This window comes from Mustela nigripes, chromosome 7 (assembly GCF_022355385.1).
Source record: "Mustela nigripes isolate SB6536 chromosome 7, MUSNIG.SB6536, whole genome shotgun sequence".
Lineage (NCBI taxonomy): Eukaryota > Metazoa > Chordata > Mammalia > Carnivora > Mustelidae > Mustela > Mustela nigripes.
Window position 1 is genome coordinate 112,916,356 of NC_081563.1, and position 16,138 is coordinate 112,932,493.

At 55.5% G+C, this 16,138-nt stretch overlaps 1 protein-coding gene across 7 annotated transcripts in view; it reads right to left on the reverse strand.

The window, feature by feature from the left end:
- The window catches only part of SNPH (syntaphilin), a 35,986-nt gene that overhangs the window by 7,590 nt on the left and 12,258 nt on the right, over positions 1–16,138 (reverse strand). Inside the window, exons 3-6 of one of the 7 annotated variants that reach the window (XM_059406689.1) lie at positions 13,348–13,504; positions 5,586–5,613; positions 4,214–4,861; positions 3,407–3,613 (exon numbers count right to left, since the gene is read on the reverse strand). In XM_059406689.1, the coding sequence (XP_059262672.1) occupies positions 3,407–3,613; positions 4,214–4,395 (389 nt within the window). In that variant the 5' untranslated portion in view covers positions 4,396–4,861; positions 5,586–5,613; positions 13,348–13,504. Of the gene's footprint in view, positions 1–3,406; positions 3,614–4,213; positions 4,862–5,585; positions 5,614–5,683; positions 5,857–13,347; positions 13,505–16,138 lie in introns of all 7 variants that reach the window. The other 6 variants (XM_059406691.1, XM_059406690.1, XM_059406688.1 and 3 more) reach the window with 6 other exon arrangements.

Sequence of the window (16,138 nt, forward strand, 5' to 3'; positions counted from 1 at the left end):
TGTCCTGGTCCCATGGCCACCAGATAGCTCCGGGCTAGGTCTCCCCCAGTGGCCCGTGTGGCTGTGAGAACACGCAGGTCTTCTGAAGCTCTTCTGAATGAAGACCCCAATAGAGAGCCCGGGGCTCTCCTAGTCAGGGGTGAGGACACAGGACGGAGCAGGTGCATGGCCTGGCACCATGTGGGGCGCTCTGCTGATGCTGCCATCTCAGTCCTAGGGGGTAATCCCAGAACTCCAGTGTGTGGTCTCTGAACCCAGAGAACGAGGTGGGGGCCAGAGGCTGGCAGGGGTGCACCCCCCCCATGTAATTCTCCCAGGGCCTGTGGGGGGGTGGTAAGGACTCACCCCAGGGTAGAAGGACGCACCCCCAGAGCTGAGAGCCTTCACCGCTGGGCCTGCAGGACCCCGAGGGGGGACTAGGAGCAAGCACAACCATCTCCAAACCCATGCCCTGGTGCCCTCCTTGCTGTCCTCATGTACACATGGGCTTGCACAACTATGCACATGCATGTACTCGGTGTGCATAGCTGAGTACGATGACCCCGGTCCACGCATGCCTGCACACCCACCTCTGTGTTTGCACACCCGTGCCTCCCACCACCCTGCGGCCACCCTCAGGGACACCCACAGGGACTAACTCAGCAGCCACACATGGGGTCACACACATGCAGATGCTTTCCACCCCCCACCTCCTTCCACATGTGTGAACACCCACGTTCTGGGCAGCTACTTGCTCACAGCTGTGCCCTGAGGTGGTAGCAAGCCAGGGGCACAGGCCGCCCAGCCTGGGTGGCACAGACGTGTGTGTGCGTGTGTGTGTGTGTGTTCAGCACTCCCTGGCCTCAGCACTGCAAAGTGGAGGAATTCCCACCCAGTGGAGGAGGAGGGAAGGCCAGACCTTGTGCCCATGAAGGATAGCACCCAGTCCCAACAACCCGTGGCCCAGCTGCCTCCACCCACAGCCTCTGGCCTGCTGCTTGCTCTGGGAAACCTCCTTGGACCGTGGCTAACAGCCCGGTGCAGGCTGTCAGGCAGCCTGGCAGAGTCCCGCGGCCATCCCACGCTGCTCCTTCAGGGGACAGGGACACCAGGTTTAGGGAGGGGCAGTGACATCCACAGAAGAAGATGGGCCCAGGTTTGCTGAAGCGGCCACACTAGAAGCAGTTTGGAAGGTTCCGGGGGAGCCATCTAACGTTTACTGAGAAAAAGTAGCGCAGACTGTCCGCCACTAGCGAGAACACGTGGCTAGAGGTACAGAGAAACGGGAACGATTCTCTCCTGCTGACTCACCTTGTCCTCCCTGGGTATGACTCAAGTCCTATCACATGCCGGCCTGTTTTTGGCATGACAAGGGGCACGTGTCATGGGTTGGAGCTGGGGATGTCCCCTCTGCGGGGCACAGTGCCAGGACTTGGGCTAGAGGGCACAGAGCGGCGATGAATGGGAAGGGGCTCCTTCCCGGACCCCGGGCACACGAGTTAAACTAGGACAGTTGAGAATTGGGAGAAGAAGCACTTTTCACTCTTCCCATTTGCCAAGTGTTTTTTTCTAATATAGTATTTCACGCTCATACAGTTTTAGTCATTAGCTCTATCTTTGCAGAAAATATATATAAATAACCAAGAAGGGGGTGACTGGATGGCTCTGTGGGTTAAAGCCTCTGCCTTTGGCTCAGGGCATGATCCCAGGGTCCTGGGATCAAGCCCCACATCGGGCTCTCTGCTCAGCAGGGAGCCTGCTTCCTCCTCTCTCTCTCTGCCAGCCTCTGTCTACTTGTGCTCTCTGTCAAATAAATAAATAAAATCTTATCATATTGGAAAGAGAAATTGAACTTTAAAAATAAATAAATAAATAACGGAGAAGAAGAGGATACTGTAACCCGTAGGTGTCCGCTGTTCCCACCTCAGGGTGCCTGTGTGCACTGAGGCCACAGCCAAGGTCCCCCTGCTCGCCCATAGCCGCCACTGTCCACATGGGCAAGAAGACCCTCCCATGGGGCGGTGCACAGCCTCAGGGCTGGGATCATCCCCGTGCACTGCAGTTACGACGGGCACTGCAAAAATCTGCTGCTAATGACAAAGTGTTCAAGTTGCCAACTGGATACTATCCAAAACGTGAGCACATCATTGCGTTCACGCTCCTTGTGCTTGGGGTGGGGTCCTGGCCAGGAGGCTGGGGCATGGGTCCTGCACACGTGCATCACCCATTACATGCATCAAGGTGGAAAACTCTGAGAATGGCTGCCTCAGCGCAATCTGAGTCTCAATTCCCACCACGTGGGACCCAAATCCTCATGGTGGCTGCTCCCCTTTATGGGCCACCTGCAGACATCGATGCAACGAAGACTGCGGGATGTTAGCCCCACTTGAGAGGTAAGGGAATGCATGTTCAGGGACAGGAAATGTGAACGCCCAGTCTGCGCTCCCTGAGCTCTGGGCTCCGCTGGGGGATCAGGACGGAACGCTTAGCATTACTTCACCTGCCTCCCCAGCCTGCTTTTCTGGTTCCATTCTGCCATTCCTTTTTTTTTTTTTTTTTTTAAAGATTTTATTTGTTTATTTGACAGAGATCACAAGTAGGCAGAGAGGCAGGCAGAGAGAGAGAGAGGGAAGCAGACTCCCTGCTGAGCAGAGAGCACGATTCCGGACCCAATCCCAGGACCCTGAGATCATGACCCGAGCCAAAGGCAGCGGCTTAACCCACTGAGCCACCCAGGCGCCCCCATTCTGCCATTCCTGAGTGCACAGCATAGCCTATGCCACATCCTACTACACTCAGCCTCCCAAGCCAGCTGCATCCCTGCTGCCATGCAGGTGGCCCCCACCCGAGTGGCCTGCCCCTCTCCATTCTTGCCTTTCCCCCAGGAGCACCCCAATTCTATGCACAGAGGTGGGGTGCCAGGGACAATCTGGTGGCCCCCATGCCACCTGGCCGGCAGCCACAGCCAGTGCCATCCCCCAGTGCCAGCCGACAAGGTGTGGATACTATCCAAAACATGAACTCTCAGAAAACATGAACTTTCTACCTTCTTCCTGCCTGGCCCCGATGCTGACCTGATGCCTAGGGGTGTGGGAGCCTCTGGTGAGGGTGAGGACAAAAGCTGTACCCCAAGGATGGTGAAGCAGGAAGATGGGATGGGGTCCCCGACACTTTAGGGAGCTGCCTGCTGCTGGGCCCTGGTTCTGGGAACATCACCCCTGGCTCGTGTAAGCCCCAGTCTTCAGGACAGGGAGTCCCAAAGCATACAGACGGTAGTTCCCCTTCTTTTTCTCGGGCAGGAACTGAGACTCTGGGGAAAAGAGCTGCTGGAGGCCTGTGAATGCTGGAGTCAGCCAGTGCCTGCCCAGCCACATGGGGCACATGTGCAGGGGCGCAGCTGGCCAGGCATGGGGGCAAGGGGGCTTACCTGGGCGTGGGGCTGCTGTCGCTGCCCTTGTAGGAGCCTGAGTTGCTGCTGCTGCTGAGAGAGGAGGTGCCGTAGGCGTCCCGCACGCTCACGGGGGGAGAGGTGCGCCTGGAGGCAGGAAGAAGAGGCAGGTGCTCGTTCTGGCTGGCGGGCAGCTGCGGGCACTGGGCAAACACCGCCAGGCCGCTGCGGCCCAAAGGGCCCCCGCTGCGGGGTCACGGGCCAGGGAGGGAGAGAAGCACAGGAGAGAGGGGGACGCACAGACATGGGTGACAGAACAGACAGCGCAAATCAAGATGGAAAACCAGGTGGAGGCCGCTCCTCCTGGCTCCCCAGGACAGGAATGGAGGCTGGGCAGGGCCAAAAGTGGGGTCCCATTTGCCCTCGCTAGGGGTTCTCAACTTCCAGGGTCCCCTGAGCCCCAGGGAGAGCCCTGCAGGGGCTGACACGGGTGGGGCAGAGGGGCCATGCAGGGGTAGGGACTGGAAGAGGGGCACACACAGGCCAAAAGGAAGGCCAAGCGGGACAGGGTGGAGGACAGCACGAGGCCCCTCTGGTCACTGGGAAGCTCAACAGCAATACTGAGGTGGAGGGACCCAGGGGTTGCACACGTCAGAGAACTTTATACCTATTGTGTCACTTGAGCCCTTCAACAGCTCCTGGGGGAGGTGAGTGTTAGCAAGCCTGCTCTAAGGCTGGGAAAACTGGGGAGATGACTTGCTCAGCAACACACTGTAAGCTGGTGGCAGTCGGGGGTAGGCAGAGACCCTCCCTCCTCCCACCCTCCAAAGCCAAGAGGACACTCACCTGCGGGATCCAGCAGAGGCCCGTCTACTGCCCGGCAGGGACATGGCCATGAGGCTGCGGGTCCGGGTGAGGGGCGGGGGAGGCGGTGTCCCCGGGGCTGAGGAGAGAGGGCGCGTTGGGGGTGCCGCGGGGAGGGCCGGACCAGGCCACGTCATCCTCTCGCTGGGGCCGCTGCCTGGCATGGCTCCTCCTCTTACCCTTCAGCAGGACACCCCAGGACCGAGTGAAGGCCTGGTGGGCCAGGCGCTAGCCACGGCGGCCTTCACCAGCGATGTTACCACACTCCTGCGCCCTGACTGAAAGTCTCGGTCGTCAGGGCCTCGGGAGCAGCCAGAAATCATAGATCCAACCCTGAGTTCTCCAGATGACTGAGCGTGGACAGCAAGCTTGAAGGCCTTGCCCAAGGTCACACGGGCATCGGGGCAGGGCCACCTGACCACCAGCGCAGCACTGCGTCCTCAACGCTACCAGCCAGGCCACCCGATCCCTGACTCGGACCCCACCCTGTGCTGGACAATCCTCCCTCCTCGGCGGGGGCTGAAGGCCGGAGCACTCCTGGAGCAGGACCAGGAACCCCAAGTTAGGCTGGGCTAGTCTCGACGTCACCTTCCCAGAGTGCCCGCTGGCGTGTGGCTTAGGGCTTCCTGTCTATAGGGGAGACAAGACAGACCAACAGACCGGCGCACGTGTAGAAAGACATATGGACACACACGAATGTGAAAAGGTACCACATCCCTGCCATTCCGAGACAGGCTGCACACATCTCCGGGAGCATGCTTGGGGCCTGCCCATGCAGTGGGACGTGCAACTGCCCACCCCCCCACATGTGTGGGGCACATGGGCATGCTGTACCCCTCCATGCAAACATGCATGCTCACTGGCATGCGTCAGGATAGAGCACAAGCTCGAAGCAGATGAGGAAGAGGGCAAATGATTACAGAAGCCCTCCTGGGGGCGGGGGCTGGTTCTTGGTGGGCAGTAGGAAGCAACCAGGCCTGCAGAGACCCATCCTTGGCTCTCTTGACAAGTGGGCAAAGGCTTAGGCCCCAAGGGCAGCCCTACAGGGGTTTAAGGAAGTGGGAAGCCTCCTCTTGGGCGTTGGCTATTGTAGGAAGGAGTCCTGCACTGGGCGTCATCGCAGAGCTCCGGGAGCCCGAGATGGAGGGACCTGGACTCTGGGCCACCCCGAGTCCTGTGCTGGCTCCAGACAGCCCTGTTCCCTCCTTCCATGCTCAGAGCAGGGACTAAGGACAGGAGCCTGGGTTACTGGATACATGGCCAAGGACACCGTGCCCCGACCTTCCCCCATGCTGGAGAGAAGCGTTCACCGAGCCCCACTGCGCGCAGACCCCGGGCCAAGCTCATTACGTACAGTGCGCCATGGGCTCCTCCCAAAAACCCTATGAGGAAGCGCTGTGATTAGTCCCGGTACAGATGAGGAAGCTGAGCCTCCAAGAGGGAGGGACGCACCCCGCTCACACTCCCAGCGTGGGGCAGAGCCAACAGGGGGCAGGCCGGCACCAGCTGCAGAGGCTCAGACTGAGCCGGAGTCAGACTCCGGAGTCCCCTGGCCGGGCATCACCCCTTCTCACGTCAGGGCCTCTGGGGAGTCCGTTCGGCCTGTCCCGTGGCGGGGCTGCCTCCTAAGGGGACAAAGACACCGCTCAGGTGGCCTGTTTCCTGGCTGTGGCACAGAACGGAGCCTGTTCCCCTGGAGGGCCCAGACACAGGCAGCATTGTCTACCCAGAGGTGTCGGGTGCCCGGCGCAGGCCTGTGACCTGAGCTGCTCATCCCAGCTCAGGGAGGTGTCCCAACCATCGTGCCCTGGTCACGTGGACAAGGCCTCCTGGCACCGTCGGGCCAGCCCCCCGAGAAGGAACCATGGGACCTTAGTGCTCCCCACACTTGTCAGGAAGACCATCAAGGCACAGCCTACGGGGCCAGAGGGGTGATGTGTTATCAGATTTGGGCCCGACATGGCCCACCTGCATGACCAGACAGACCCTGGCTTCTAATCCCGGGCAGCCTGGCTTCCCTGGAGCCTCACCCCTTCCCTTCTTGATTTTGGGATGATGCACTGAGGGGGCAGTGCCTTCAGGAGGACTTCCTGGCAAAGGCAAGACTCGGGTCGGAGGACAGGCCTCACTCTTCCAAGCCAGCTTGGGCCAGGGTTGCTACGGAGCTCAGAAACTCCAGGTGGAGGCCCAGGCCTCTGTCCAGGGAGGCAGGCCACATGCCTGGTTTGCTTTGGAGCTGAGTTGGCCTCAGTACAATGAGGGCTTTGTCTCAGCTGTCCCTGCTCCTACCTCACCTCCCTCCTCTTGCGCTCCCTCTTCTTTCCTCCCTGGCCAGGGGTGCTGGGAAGGGGACAGCGTTTGTACCTGGATGGACCCAGTGGTCTCTGGGGAGCCCAGAGCCAGCCATTCCTCTGGGACAGAGGTGGAAGTGGCATTTCCCCTGCTGAGATGGGACCTTGTAGGCGGGCTCCCTTGTGGGAGGGCAGAAGCCACCCAGGCCCAAAGGGAGCCGCCTCTCCAGGATCCTACTCAGAAGTTGGTGTGCTTTCTCCAGTCCTCCCTCCTCCCCTTCCGGGCCCCAGAGAGGAGGCAGGTTGCCATGGTGCATGTGTTGCCCGTGCCGCCTGCCTGCTCCCAGAGTCCCCCAGCCCTGCGCCCAGGCAGCCAGAGCCGGCTGCTCGGAAGGGAAGGTGCGAGGGAACCCCTCACTGCGGGGGCTGAGTTGAGAGTCTCTTTCATCCTTTCAACACCAGAGTAAAGGCAGGCCTTCCCTCCAACCTCCTCCACTTCCCCATCCTGCCTGCACCATGACAACACCCACCCAGCAGGTCCCCAAAGGCCTACAGTGGGGGTCCAAAGGACACAGCGGGACCCAGGGAACAGGAGACAAAAGGATGCAGAAATAGAGCCAAACAGATCTGGGCTCAAATCCCAGCTCCGTCCCCTAGGTGCCTGCCTTGGGCAAGTCATACCCCTTCTCTGCATCTCAGCTTCCTCATCTGTGACAGAAGGCACCTCGTGGCCTACTGTAGCTGGGGCTTGGCCCAGCACTGTACACACTCAAAAGTGGGACTCGCCCGCATCTTGGAAGTTGATCGTTGCATCACAATGTCAGCTTCAACACAGAAACACAGTCAAGGCATTACGTGGCCTCTCAAGGGTCAGAGAAAGCGTCTCCAAAAAGAAATTTACACTGGGTCTTGAGGGATGAATATGAGTTCGTCAGTCAGAGAAAGCAAATGGAAGGGAAGGAGAAGGCTGGGCAGAGGCAGTGAGTTGTTCAATGGCATGGCAGCCGAGGAAACCAGGGCGCCTGGTGAGGTCAGAGGCACAGTGAGGGTGGGGCTGCAGGATGAGGCAGTGCCAGGCCACACAGAACCACCTAAGCCAGGATCGTGGGCAACAGGAAGCCAAGGAAGGGCCTTGGAAGGGGGAGGGACGTGATCGGACTTGAAGTTTAGAAGGTCCCTGAGGTGGGGGCCTTTATGGAATGTGGCTGGGCAGAACATAGGCAGGGAGACCAGGTGGGTTATCGAGCCCTCCCAGGTGAGAAGTGAGAAGAGCCATGGTCAGGGCGGCAGCAGAAGCAACAGAGATAAGGCCATGGAATCTCGAAGTGCATCAGGGGCCCCGATTGTGTAAAAATTGGGCACTACTCTTCATTCTGGCATTTAAGGCCCGCTTCTCTATACCCCTGCCCTGTGTTCTCAGCGACCCTCTGGGAAGTATCCGTCAGTCTCTCCTGCAGCTCTGCCCAGGCTGTCAGTCCAGCCTGCAGCCTGCTCCCTGCCCTGTGCTCATGCAAACATCACGTGCCTTCTGCAAGGCTGTGCCTCGCTGTCCTCGCCCCTGGACCTCTGCCCTCACTCACGGTCACTCAGCATGCATGCCCTGGGGGGAATCTCAGGGAACAGCGCCCTCTGGGGAGTTCATAAAAACAAACACAATCAACACACAACTCTTAGTAACACAGTGGTTTAAGCAGGCACATCTGGGAGGCCAAGAGTTGGATTAGATGGTCTCTAGGACACTTCTGGGTCCAGCCTTCTCTGATTCTGGGCTGTTAAGGAAATGATGGACTTTCAATGAATGCTTTTTTCTCTTTCCATTACTAGGGCTCCTGGGTTTCAGCTTCCACCCCTGCAACCTGAGAAAGCTGCACTCTTCAAAGAGACATTGGCCTTTTACTCAATGTCATGGGCGAGAAACCAGGCACTTGTATTAATCTCGTATTCTAGCTAATTGAAAGTCCCTGTACATACTAGAAATGATTTTTTTTTTTTTTTTTGCAAAGACTCGGCCATCAATAGAAGAAGAAAGCTATCCTGAAATCCAAGGGAACAGAACAGCCTGTGTCTCATGACTCAAGCCTCTGACAGCTGCGGAAAGCAGAGCCTTGCAATCGACAGAACAGAACTTGGGAGGGGTCCTCTCTCTGCCAAGACAACACGAGAAGGCGGAACATTCCTCCCATCAAACAGCAGAGCGCCTGGTGCTCCTCGAATGCCAAAGCCAGGAGAAGCAGGAGGTGGAAGTCTGGCCCGGGTCTGTGCCAGCAGCCATGCTCTGTGTCTGCCTCAGAGGATTAGTGTATACCAGGGCTCTCCACGGCCGAGGACCTCACCAGCCCCTGCGGTTGTCCACACCCTCAGAGAAACTGAGGACCTTTCTCCCTGAACTTGGGAAGTGGGCAGTGGTGGCATTTCCCCAGCTCGCTGCCTGTGCCCTGCGCCAGCTGCTCTTGGCACTGGACCTGGAGATGGGAGCCTCTGGGCTCCTTCTCACTGTGGCCACCCCAGCATGGCAGCTGGACAGACAGACCCACGACCTGGCCACTACCCAAGGCCAGAGGGACGGCGCTGAGGGCTGCAATGGCCACTCCACAGTGGCCTTCAGGGATTAGACTTGGATTACAGACCTTGGCATGCATCAAGCCCCGTGGTTTGCAAACCATCGGGAGAATTTGCCTCTGGGGTGTGTGGGGTGGGCTCAGGCCTCCTTCCCTGCTTCACCTGCAGCAATTCCCCCCACTCCCAGCATCTGCTCTACACGTGCAAGGTCTGCAGTCAGACTGCTGCTCTAGCTAACAATGTTTCACAGTTTAAAATCTACGTACTGTGTATTTTCCACAGGGAGCCAGTTCACGTCTAGAAGAATGGATGCTATCACCAAAAAGAAGGACTATAACCAGCATGGGGGCAGGAGGGGAGAAGCTAGAGCTCTTGTGCCCTGCTGGTGGGAATGCAGGGCAGCTGTGGGAAAATTGGTGTGGGGGGGCATTTCCCCAAAACATTAACTGTAGAGTTACCACAGAACCTAACAATTTCCCTGGTAGGTAGATGCCCCGAAGAACAGAAAACAGGAACTCACACACCAACTGGTTTAGGAATAGCAGCACTATTCACAGTGACCGAAAGGAGGAAACCAACCCAGAAGTCCGCCAGTGTCCAGTGACTGGATGAACTGAACATGGTACATACGGCGAATGGCAGGACGGACACCTGCCACAACATGGGTGAACTGTGAAATATGCCAAATGAAACAAGCCGGACACAACAGGCCACACATTGTCTGAAACCATGGATATGAAATGTCCCTAGCAGGCAAATCCGCGGAGACCTGAAGTGAATCAGTGGTTGCCAAGGGCTGGGAGAAGGAGAAAGAGGGCCTGACGGATAGCAGGAGGCTCTTTTGGGGAAGATGAAAATGTCCTGGAACTAGATCGTAGTGACGGATCACAACTCTGTGAATATATAAAACCCCCCTGAATTGTACATTTTTTGGAGGTGTTCCTTTTCAAATTAATTTATATTCAATTAATTAACATATAGTGTATTAGTTTCAGAGAATCTAGTGATTCATCAGTTGCTTATAATACCTTGTGCTCATTACATCACCTGCCCGCCTTAATGCCTGTCACCCAGTTACCCCATCCCCCTACCGATCTCCCCTCCAGCAACCCCCGGTTTGCTCCCTAGAGTTAAGAGTCTCTTATGGTTTGTCTCCCTCTCTGCTATCATGTTATTTTACTTTTCCCTCCCTTCCCCTATGATCCTCTGTTTGGTTTCTTCGATTCCACAAATGAGTGAGATCATACGATCATCGTCTTTCTCTGATTGACTTATTTCACTTCGCATAATATCCTCTAGTTCTATCCAGGTCATTGCAAATGGCAAGATTTCTCTTTTTTGATGTCTGAGTAATATTTCATTGTCTGAACCGTACATTTTAAAAGGGTGGATTTTATGGTGTATGAATTTTTATCACAATAAAAAAACACATTTTTTAAACCTACATTATGTGTGTATATATGTTAAATGAACAGACAGGCCTGGTCCAAAAAAAGGGGAACTCGCATACAGTGACTCAGCCAGATGCCATGGGGTGGGAACTAGAAGCAGCCCACGGCCCTTTGCCTGACATCAGTGGGCTGGCCCCGGGCCCTTTCCTGGAGCTCCTGACTCTGGGTCAGCCCAGAGGAGACAGGAGACAGAGTCCGGCCCTTTGGAAGTTTAGTGCCGCCACCAGCCCATCTGATTCTTGCTTGTCCCCCATGCAGGGAGGCCGGGTGGACACCAGTCTGTCTGACGTGTGGGAAACCCGAAGCTGCAGAGGTAGCAAGACTGCCCAAGGTCACACCTTGGATTTATAGGCCGTCGGCACCTGCATTTCTACCGCATCAGAAGGTCTCATAATACAACGCAACTAGGACACATATAATTATGCTGCACAAGAGAGGAGAAATATACTTTCCCAGAAGACTCTGAGACCCTGTGGAGGAGAGGGAGTGCGAGGTGCTTCTGCAAGCTTGGACACCACCAGAACAGGAGGTAAGCAGAGGAAGGAACAGCATTAAAAAAGAAATTTCTCATGTGCCTCTCCCCGTAACCAGTGTCTCTCCTGGCACCCCCCAGAACCCTGACTGTGGGTAAAGGAGAAGCCCTCATGTGAAGACCACCTTTCTTCCCTCCCAGCAGCCCTGACATCCTGCCCCTTTGCCAGGCTGCTGAATGAGCCCTCCTCCACTGAGGGGCCCTCAGCTACTTCCGGCCACCTTGTCTGGTCCCTCTTGGTGACCTTGAATCTCAGCCATGGTGCATTTGGTGGGAGTCACCCTTCTGACCCCACCCTTCTGTCTAGGACCCAGCCCAGGGAGTGGATGGACAGACAGATGGAGGGCTGGGGACATCCTAGGCCATGGGGGGATGGAGCTTTTCTGGCTTTTCCTACTACAGCCTCCCAAAGGGAGATCTCTCTTTTCCCCTCTTCAGACAGTCTTTGTTCTACCACCACCTCAGGAGCAACTCTGGAATTCCTGGCGCCCTCTCCCACACCAGCCACCCTCGGGTGGGCTCCCATGTGGGCAGGAGGCAGCAGGGGCACACCAGTTTCTGTCCCCGACCCCCCAGCTGCTCAAGGGCTGCCTGTCTGCAGACACGCACGGGAGGGAGGTAGGGGAGCCAAGGGGCTCTGGTGCTGGCCTAACTTGGTGGCCACTTGGCAAGTGACTCTGGCAGATGGAGGCCCTCAGCGACTTTGGCTGTAGCATATGCTCTTCTGGGCTTCCTGGCTGATAGAGCTGTCAAGCCTGAGCCTGGCTCCTCTCCCCAACCCCACCTCCCGAAACTCCAGCTCTAAAGTGCCAGAGGAAGGGGAAGATGGCAAAGCCTCCATGTCTAGGGACTGTCCTGCTGGCCCAGGTCTTCGCCTGGCCCCCTCCCCACTCCCACATTTACCCCCAAGTACCAACAGGGTGAACTTGCTCTCAGAAGTCCAGAATGGGAGGGATCCGGGGTAGACTTTGTCACGACCTATCATTGTGCAGCGAGAGAACCCCCAGCCCTTGCCCTCATTTGAATCCAGGCAGAAGTTCTAGAAAATAAGAACGAAGGGTAGCTTTCTGCGTAAAGAAGTCATGGAAGGGTAAGAGGTAAGACCACGTACGTCCCACTCAGTTCAGGGCAGCTCACAATAGCACATGGTAAAACAAACACCAAAACCGGGGAGGGCAGAAGGGAGTGACACAGCCTGATGACAACGCACTGTGGACGAGGTTCAGAAGCAGCTCTGAGCTTCCTGGCCACCAATGCAAAACAAGAAATTATGCCCAGTCTTCTCGTTCTCACGGTTAAAGAAGAGCAAGAAGCAGACCAGTTCTTCAGGAGACATAAAGATCTTGAAATGAATACTACAAGAGACACCTCTGCATGGGATTTGCAGTGGGGAAGGACTGCCCATTGGGAAACCTGCAAGTTCAAGGAGGGACAAGCCCTCAGAGCCTACCCGGGGCACCCTGTGTGTGCCGGTGCTCCACTGATGGGAGGCTGAAGGACACATAAACACATATGGGACACAAGGACCGAAGGAATGTGGGCCTGTCATCTCCTCTGCTTGGGATCACAGCCCCTTTCCATGGACAGCCCCTCCCGCTCTGAGATCACACGGTGTCCATCTTCCTGGGAACCACATCAACCCCAGCTGTCTCTGGCTCTCCCTCCCTCCCTCTCTCACTCTCCCCAGCATTGCTTCACAATTTAGTCCAACTGCCACTCTTTCCTAAGCAGAAAACCACAGATTTGTCCAAGGCCACAGTGTGACCTGTGGGAGAGGGGACACGAGACCAAGGTGGGCCAGCTGATTCCCACCCCACCAGCCATCCTGGGCGTGCCGCTCCTGCTGGGAGCCAAGTCTCATCCATCTCCGTGAAGCTCCTGGGGGCTGCGCAGGGGGACACTAGTCCTATTGGCCCAAGGAGGGGGACACTAGTCTGGCCCAACTGGTCCTGTTTGAGCCCAGGAGCCACACCCCGCCATGTTAGCATGCATCCTCTCTCCTCCCAGGCCCCCTTTCCTTCCCAGCGGCTAGCTTCCCTGCCATCCTCAGCAGATGATCCCTGTCTGGCTGATTTCCAGTGGGCATTGCTCATGTCAGGCCCAGTTCTTTCATGGTCGCTCAGGTGGGGGGCCTTTGGGAGGGGCCGGGTATGGCTCACACTTGCTAACGGAGGGTGGGTAATTATAAACACTTCTCTCAATGAGTCTTCCCTCTCTGGAGGAGCTGCCCCACCCCTTCATTTACTGAAAACAAGCAGTTAAAAATGCCTTAAAAGGGGGTACCTGGGTGGCTCAGTGGGTAAAGCTTCTGCCTTTGGCTCAGGTCATGATCCCAGGGTCCTCAGTTCGAGCCCTGCATCGGGCTCCCTGCTTGGCAGGAAGCCTGCTTCTCCTTCTCCCACTTCCCCTGCTTGTGTTCCCTCTCTTGCTGTGTTTCTCTCTGTCAAAGAAATAAAATCTTTAAAAAAAAAAAAAAATGCCTTAAAAGGGAGATTCTGTGACCATCTGTTTGACTTTGAAAGTCCTTTGAATGGTTAAAGGTTAAGAGGCTTAGTCTAAGAGGCAGGAACCATGACTTTGGCCTCCAATATAGCTGGATTTGAATTCCAAACTCCATCACCATCTCTGGGACAGTAGGACTTGACTTCTCTGAGCCTCAGTTTCTTTAGTAAAATGGGGCTACTTCCAGTTGTTGCGCATGGTCAGTGAGAGGGCCACGACATGGCTAGCAGGAGCCCAGCGTACACAGCATTCCACCAACAGGAGTCATTATTTACCAGCCTGGATCTAGTCTTAATTCTGGTGTTATTCAGACACATTACATCTTCACCCCAGTCCAGAATCTAATCTGAAATATTATAATAGCTAGTATCTCAGGGGTCCCTGACCACAGAATCATTTGTAGACACTTAGTCCAGTGCATAAGGAAAAAAAAAGTCACAAACCAACCCTTGTCTACCAAACTGCAGAATTTCAGGACATCACCGCTTTGATCTAATGGACGGTCTTAATAATGAACATGTCCAAAATATGAGCTCCTGCTCTGGATGTGAGGCCTCCCTGCTCCCTCTCTGGCCCAAGCCAGCAGCTCCCTCTGGGGGATGCACCCATCAGTACCAGAGGGCCTTTTGTAGTATGACTCTGGTCCTGCTGCTCCCCTGCCCAAAACCTTTCCTAGTGGCCCATGTTGGAATAGAAGCCAAAGTCCTCACTCTGGCTCATGCTGAGCCCTGCAGTCTTCCCCCTCCTCCCTCTGACCTTCACCTCCTGCTCCCCTCATGCACGCTGCCCCAGCCACACTCCTTCTCAGGGCCTTTGCATAGGCTGTTCTCCCTGCCTGGAAGTTTCTCCCCAATCTCTGCCTGTGTATTCTCTCTCCCCCTGCGGGTCTTTACTCCAAGGCCACCTTCTTAGTGAACCTGCCTCGACCACTTTGTTCGAATAAAATACAATCCTTCCTCCCCAGCACTTCTTTCTGCTCATGCATTTTTTCCATAGTTCTTAGCGACAGATAGTTCTATGTTACTTTATTCCCAGAATATAAGCTCCAGGAAGGTAAGGAAGTCTATGCATTTTGTTCTTTATATAATTCTCAGCACCTGGAACATCGGAGGCCCTCAATAAATATTTGCTGAATAAGTGGGTTGATGTCATCATCCAAGTATGTGCAGGCTTCTTAGCAAATCAAAACGGGGTGGGGGGGGGGAAGCTCCATGGCCCTGGGTTAATATTATTATATTATATTATATTATATTATATTATATTATATTTCTTTGTACACGTGGTGTACAAAGGGGGCTTGTCTTTCCTGCTCGACCATGAGCTGGAAGTTACCTGAATCGTCAGGATGTAGCAGGGACTGGAGGGCAAAACCCTTAATAACCACACCTGAGGGGAAAGGATGAAAGCCGTCACTCAGCACCCAGCCAGGCCCTCTGGGGAGTCCTGGGGGCTCCACATTTATGCTCACAATTCACACTTATATCCCCCTACAGCTTAGGGAGTGTCCTCTCCATTTTACCACCAAGGAAGCTCAGACTCAGGGGACCCACTGATAGGTATGAGGTGGCAGTGCTGGGAGGGAGGTGCCCAGGACCAGTGCAGCTCCCCCTCCAAATTACATCTCCGCACCAGAAAGCCCAATTAGTTGTGCCAACAACTCCTAATCCTGGTGGCAGCCCCCAGAGAAGGATGAAGGATACATGATTCTAAGGGAGCCTCATTATCTGCAGATTCTGTATTTGCGAATTCACCTACTCGGTAAAAATTATCTGTATCCCCCAGACCAATACCTGAGGTTCTGGGGGACGCACACGTCGGGTGAAGAATGTGAGCTCCTGATGTGTACGTTCCCAGATGGGATGGGAGTGACCTTGCTTCACTTCTAATACTGCAAACAGGTCCTTTCTACAGCCTTAATTGGTGCCACTTCTTTTTTGTTTAGTTTTGTTTTTTACATTTTTGTGCTTTTTGTTGGTGAGTTTGCCACATAAAACGACCCGCAGCATAGCTCAGGGGCTAGCGTTTCCACATACGAGAAGCTGTGATGTGCCTTCCAGCGAAAATTCGTATGTCAGGTGACATCGTTCAGTAGAAATTACCGAGCTGTCCGTATGAGTTCCACGTGGATGACATCAACAGTTTATATTAAAGAGTTGTCTTTAGATAGAAACACCCTAAAACAAGGCAATGTATGGATCCGTCGACGGAAACGGTGTGAGCAGAGGCTCGCCAGCCCTGTGTTCTTCCTCTGCAGTGGGGGTTCCGTGGTCACTAGCTCCAGGTCTGCAGCAGCTTCGCAGAACATACCAGAGCAAAGAACAAGGATGGACTACACTAAGCCCAGCTCTCCAAGACACAGGTCGGCACACCTGGGCCCAGCTGTGTGTACACACAGTGTGCACACGTACTCCCACTCCGAGTGTGCTCAGCTCCAGGTACCCAACATGCACACGTACTCCCACTCCGAGTGTGCTCAGCTCCAGGTACCCAACATTCCCATTAGCCCCTGCCAGGTCCCCTCCAAGGGCATGATGGTCACGTACAGGGCCAACTTCCTTGTGGGAATGTGAGG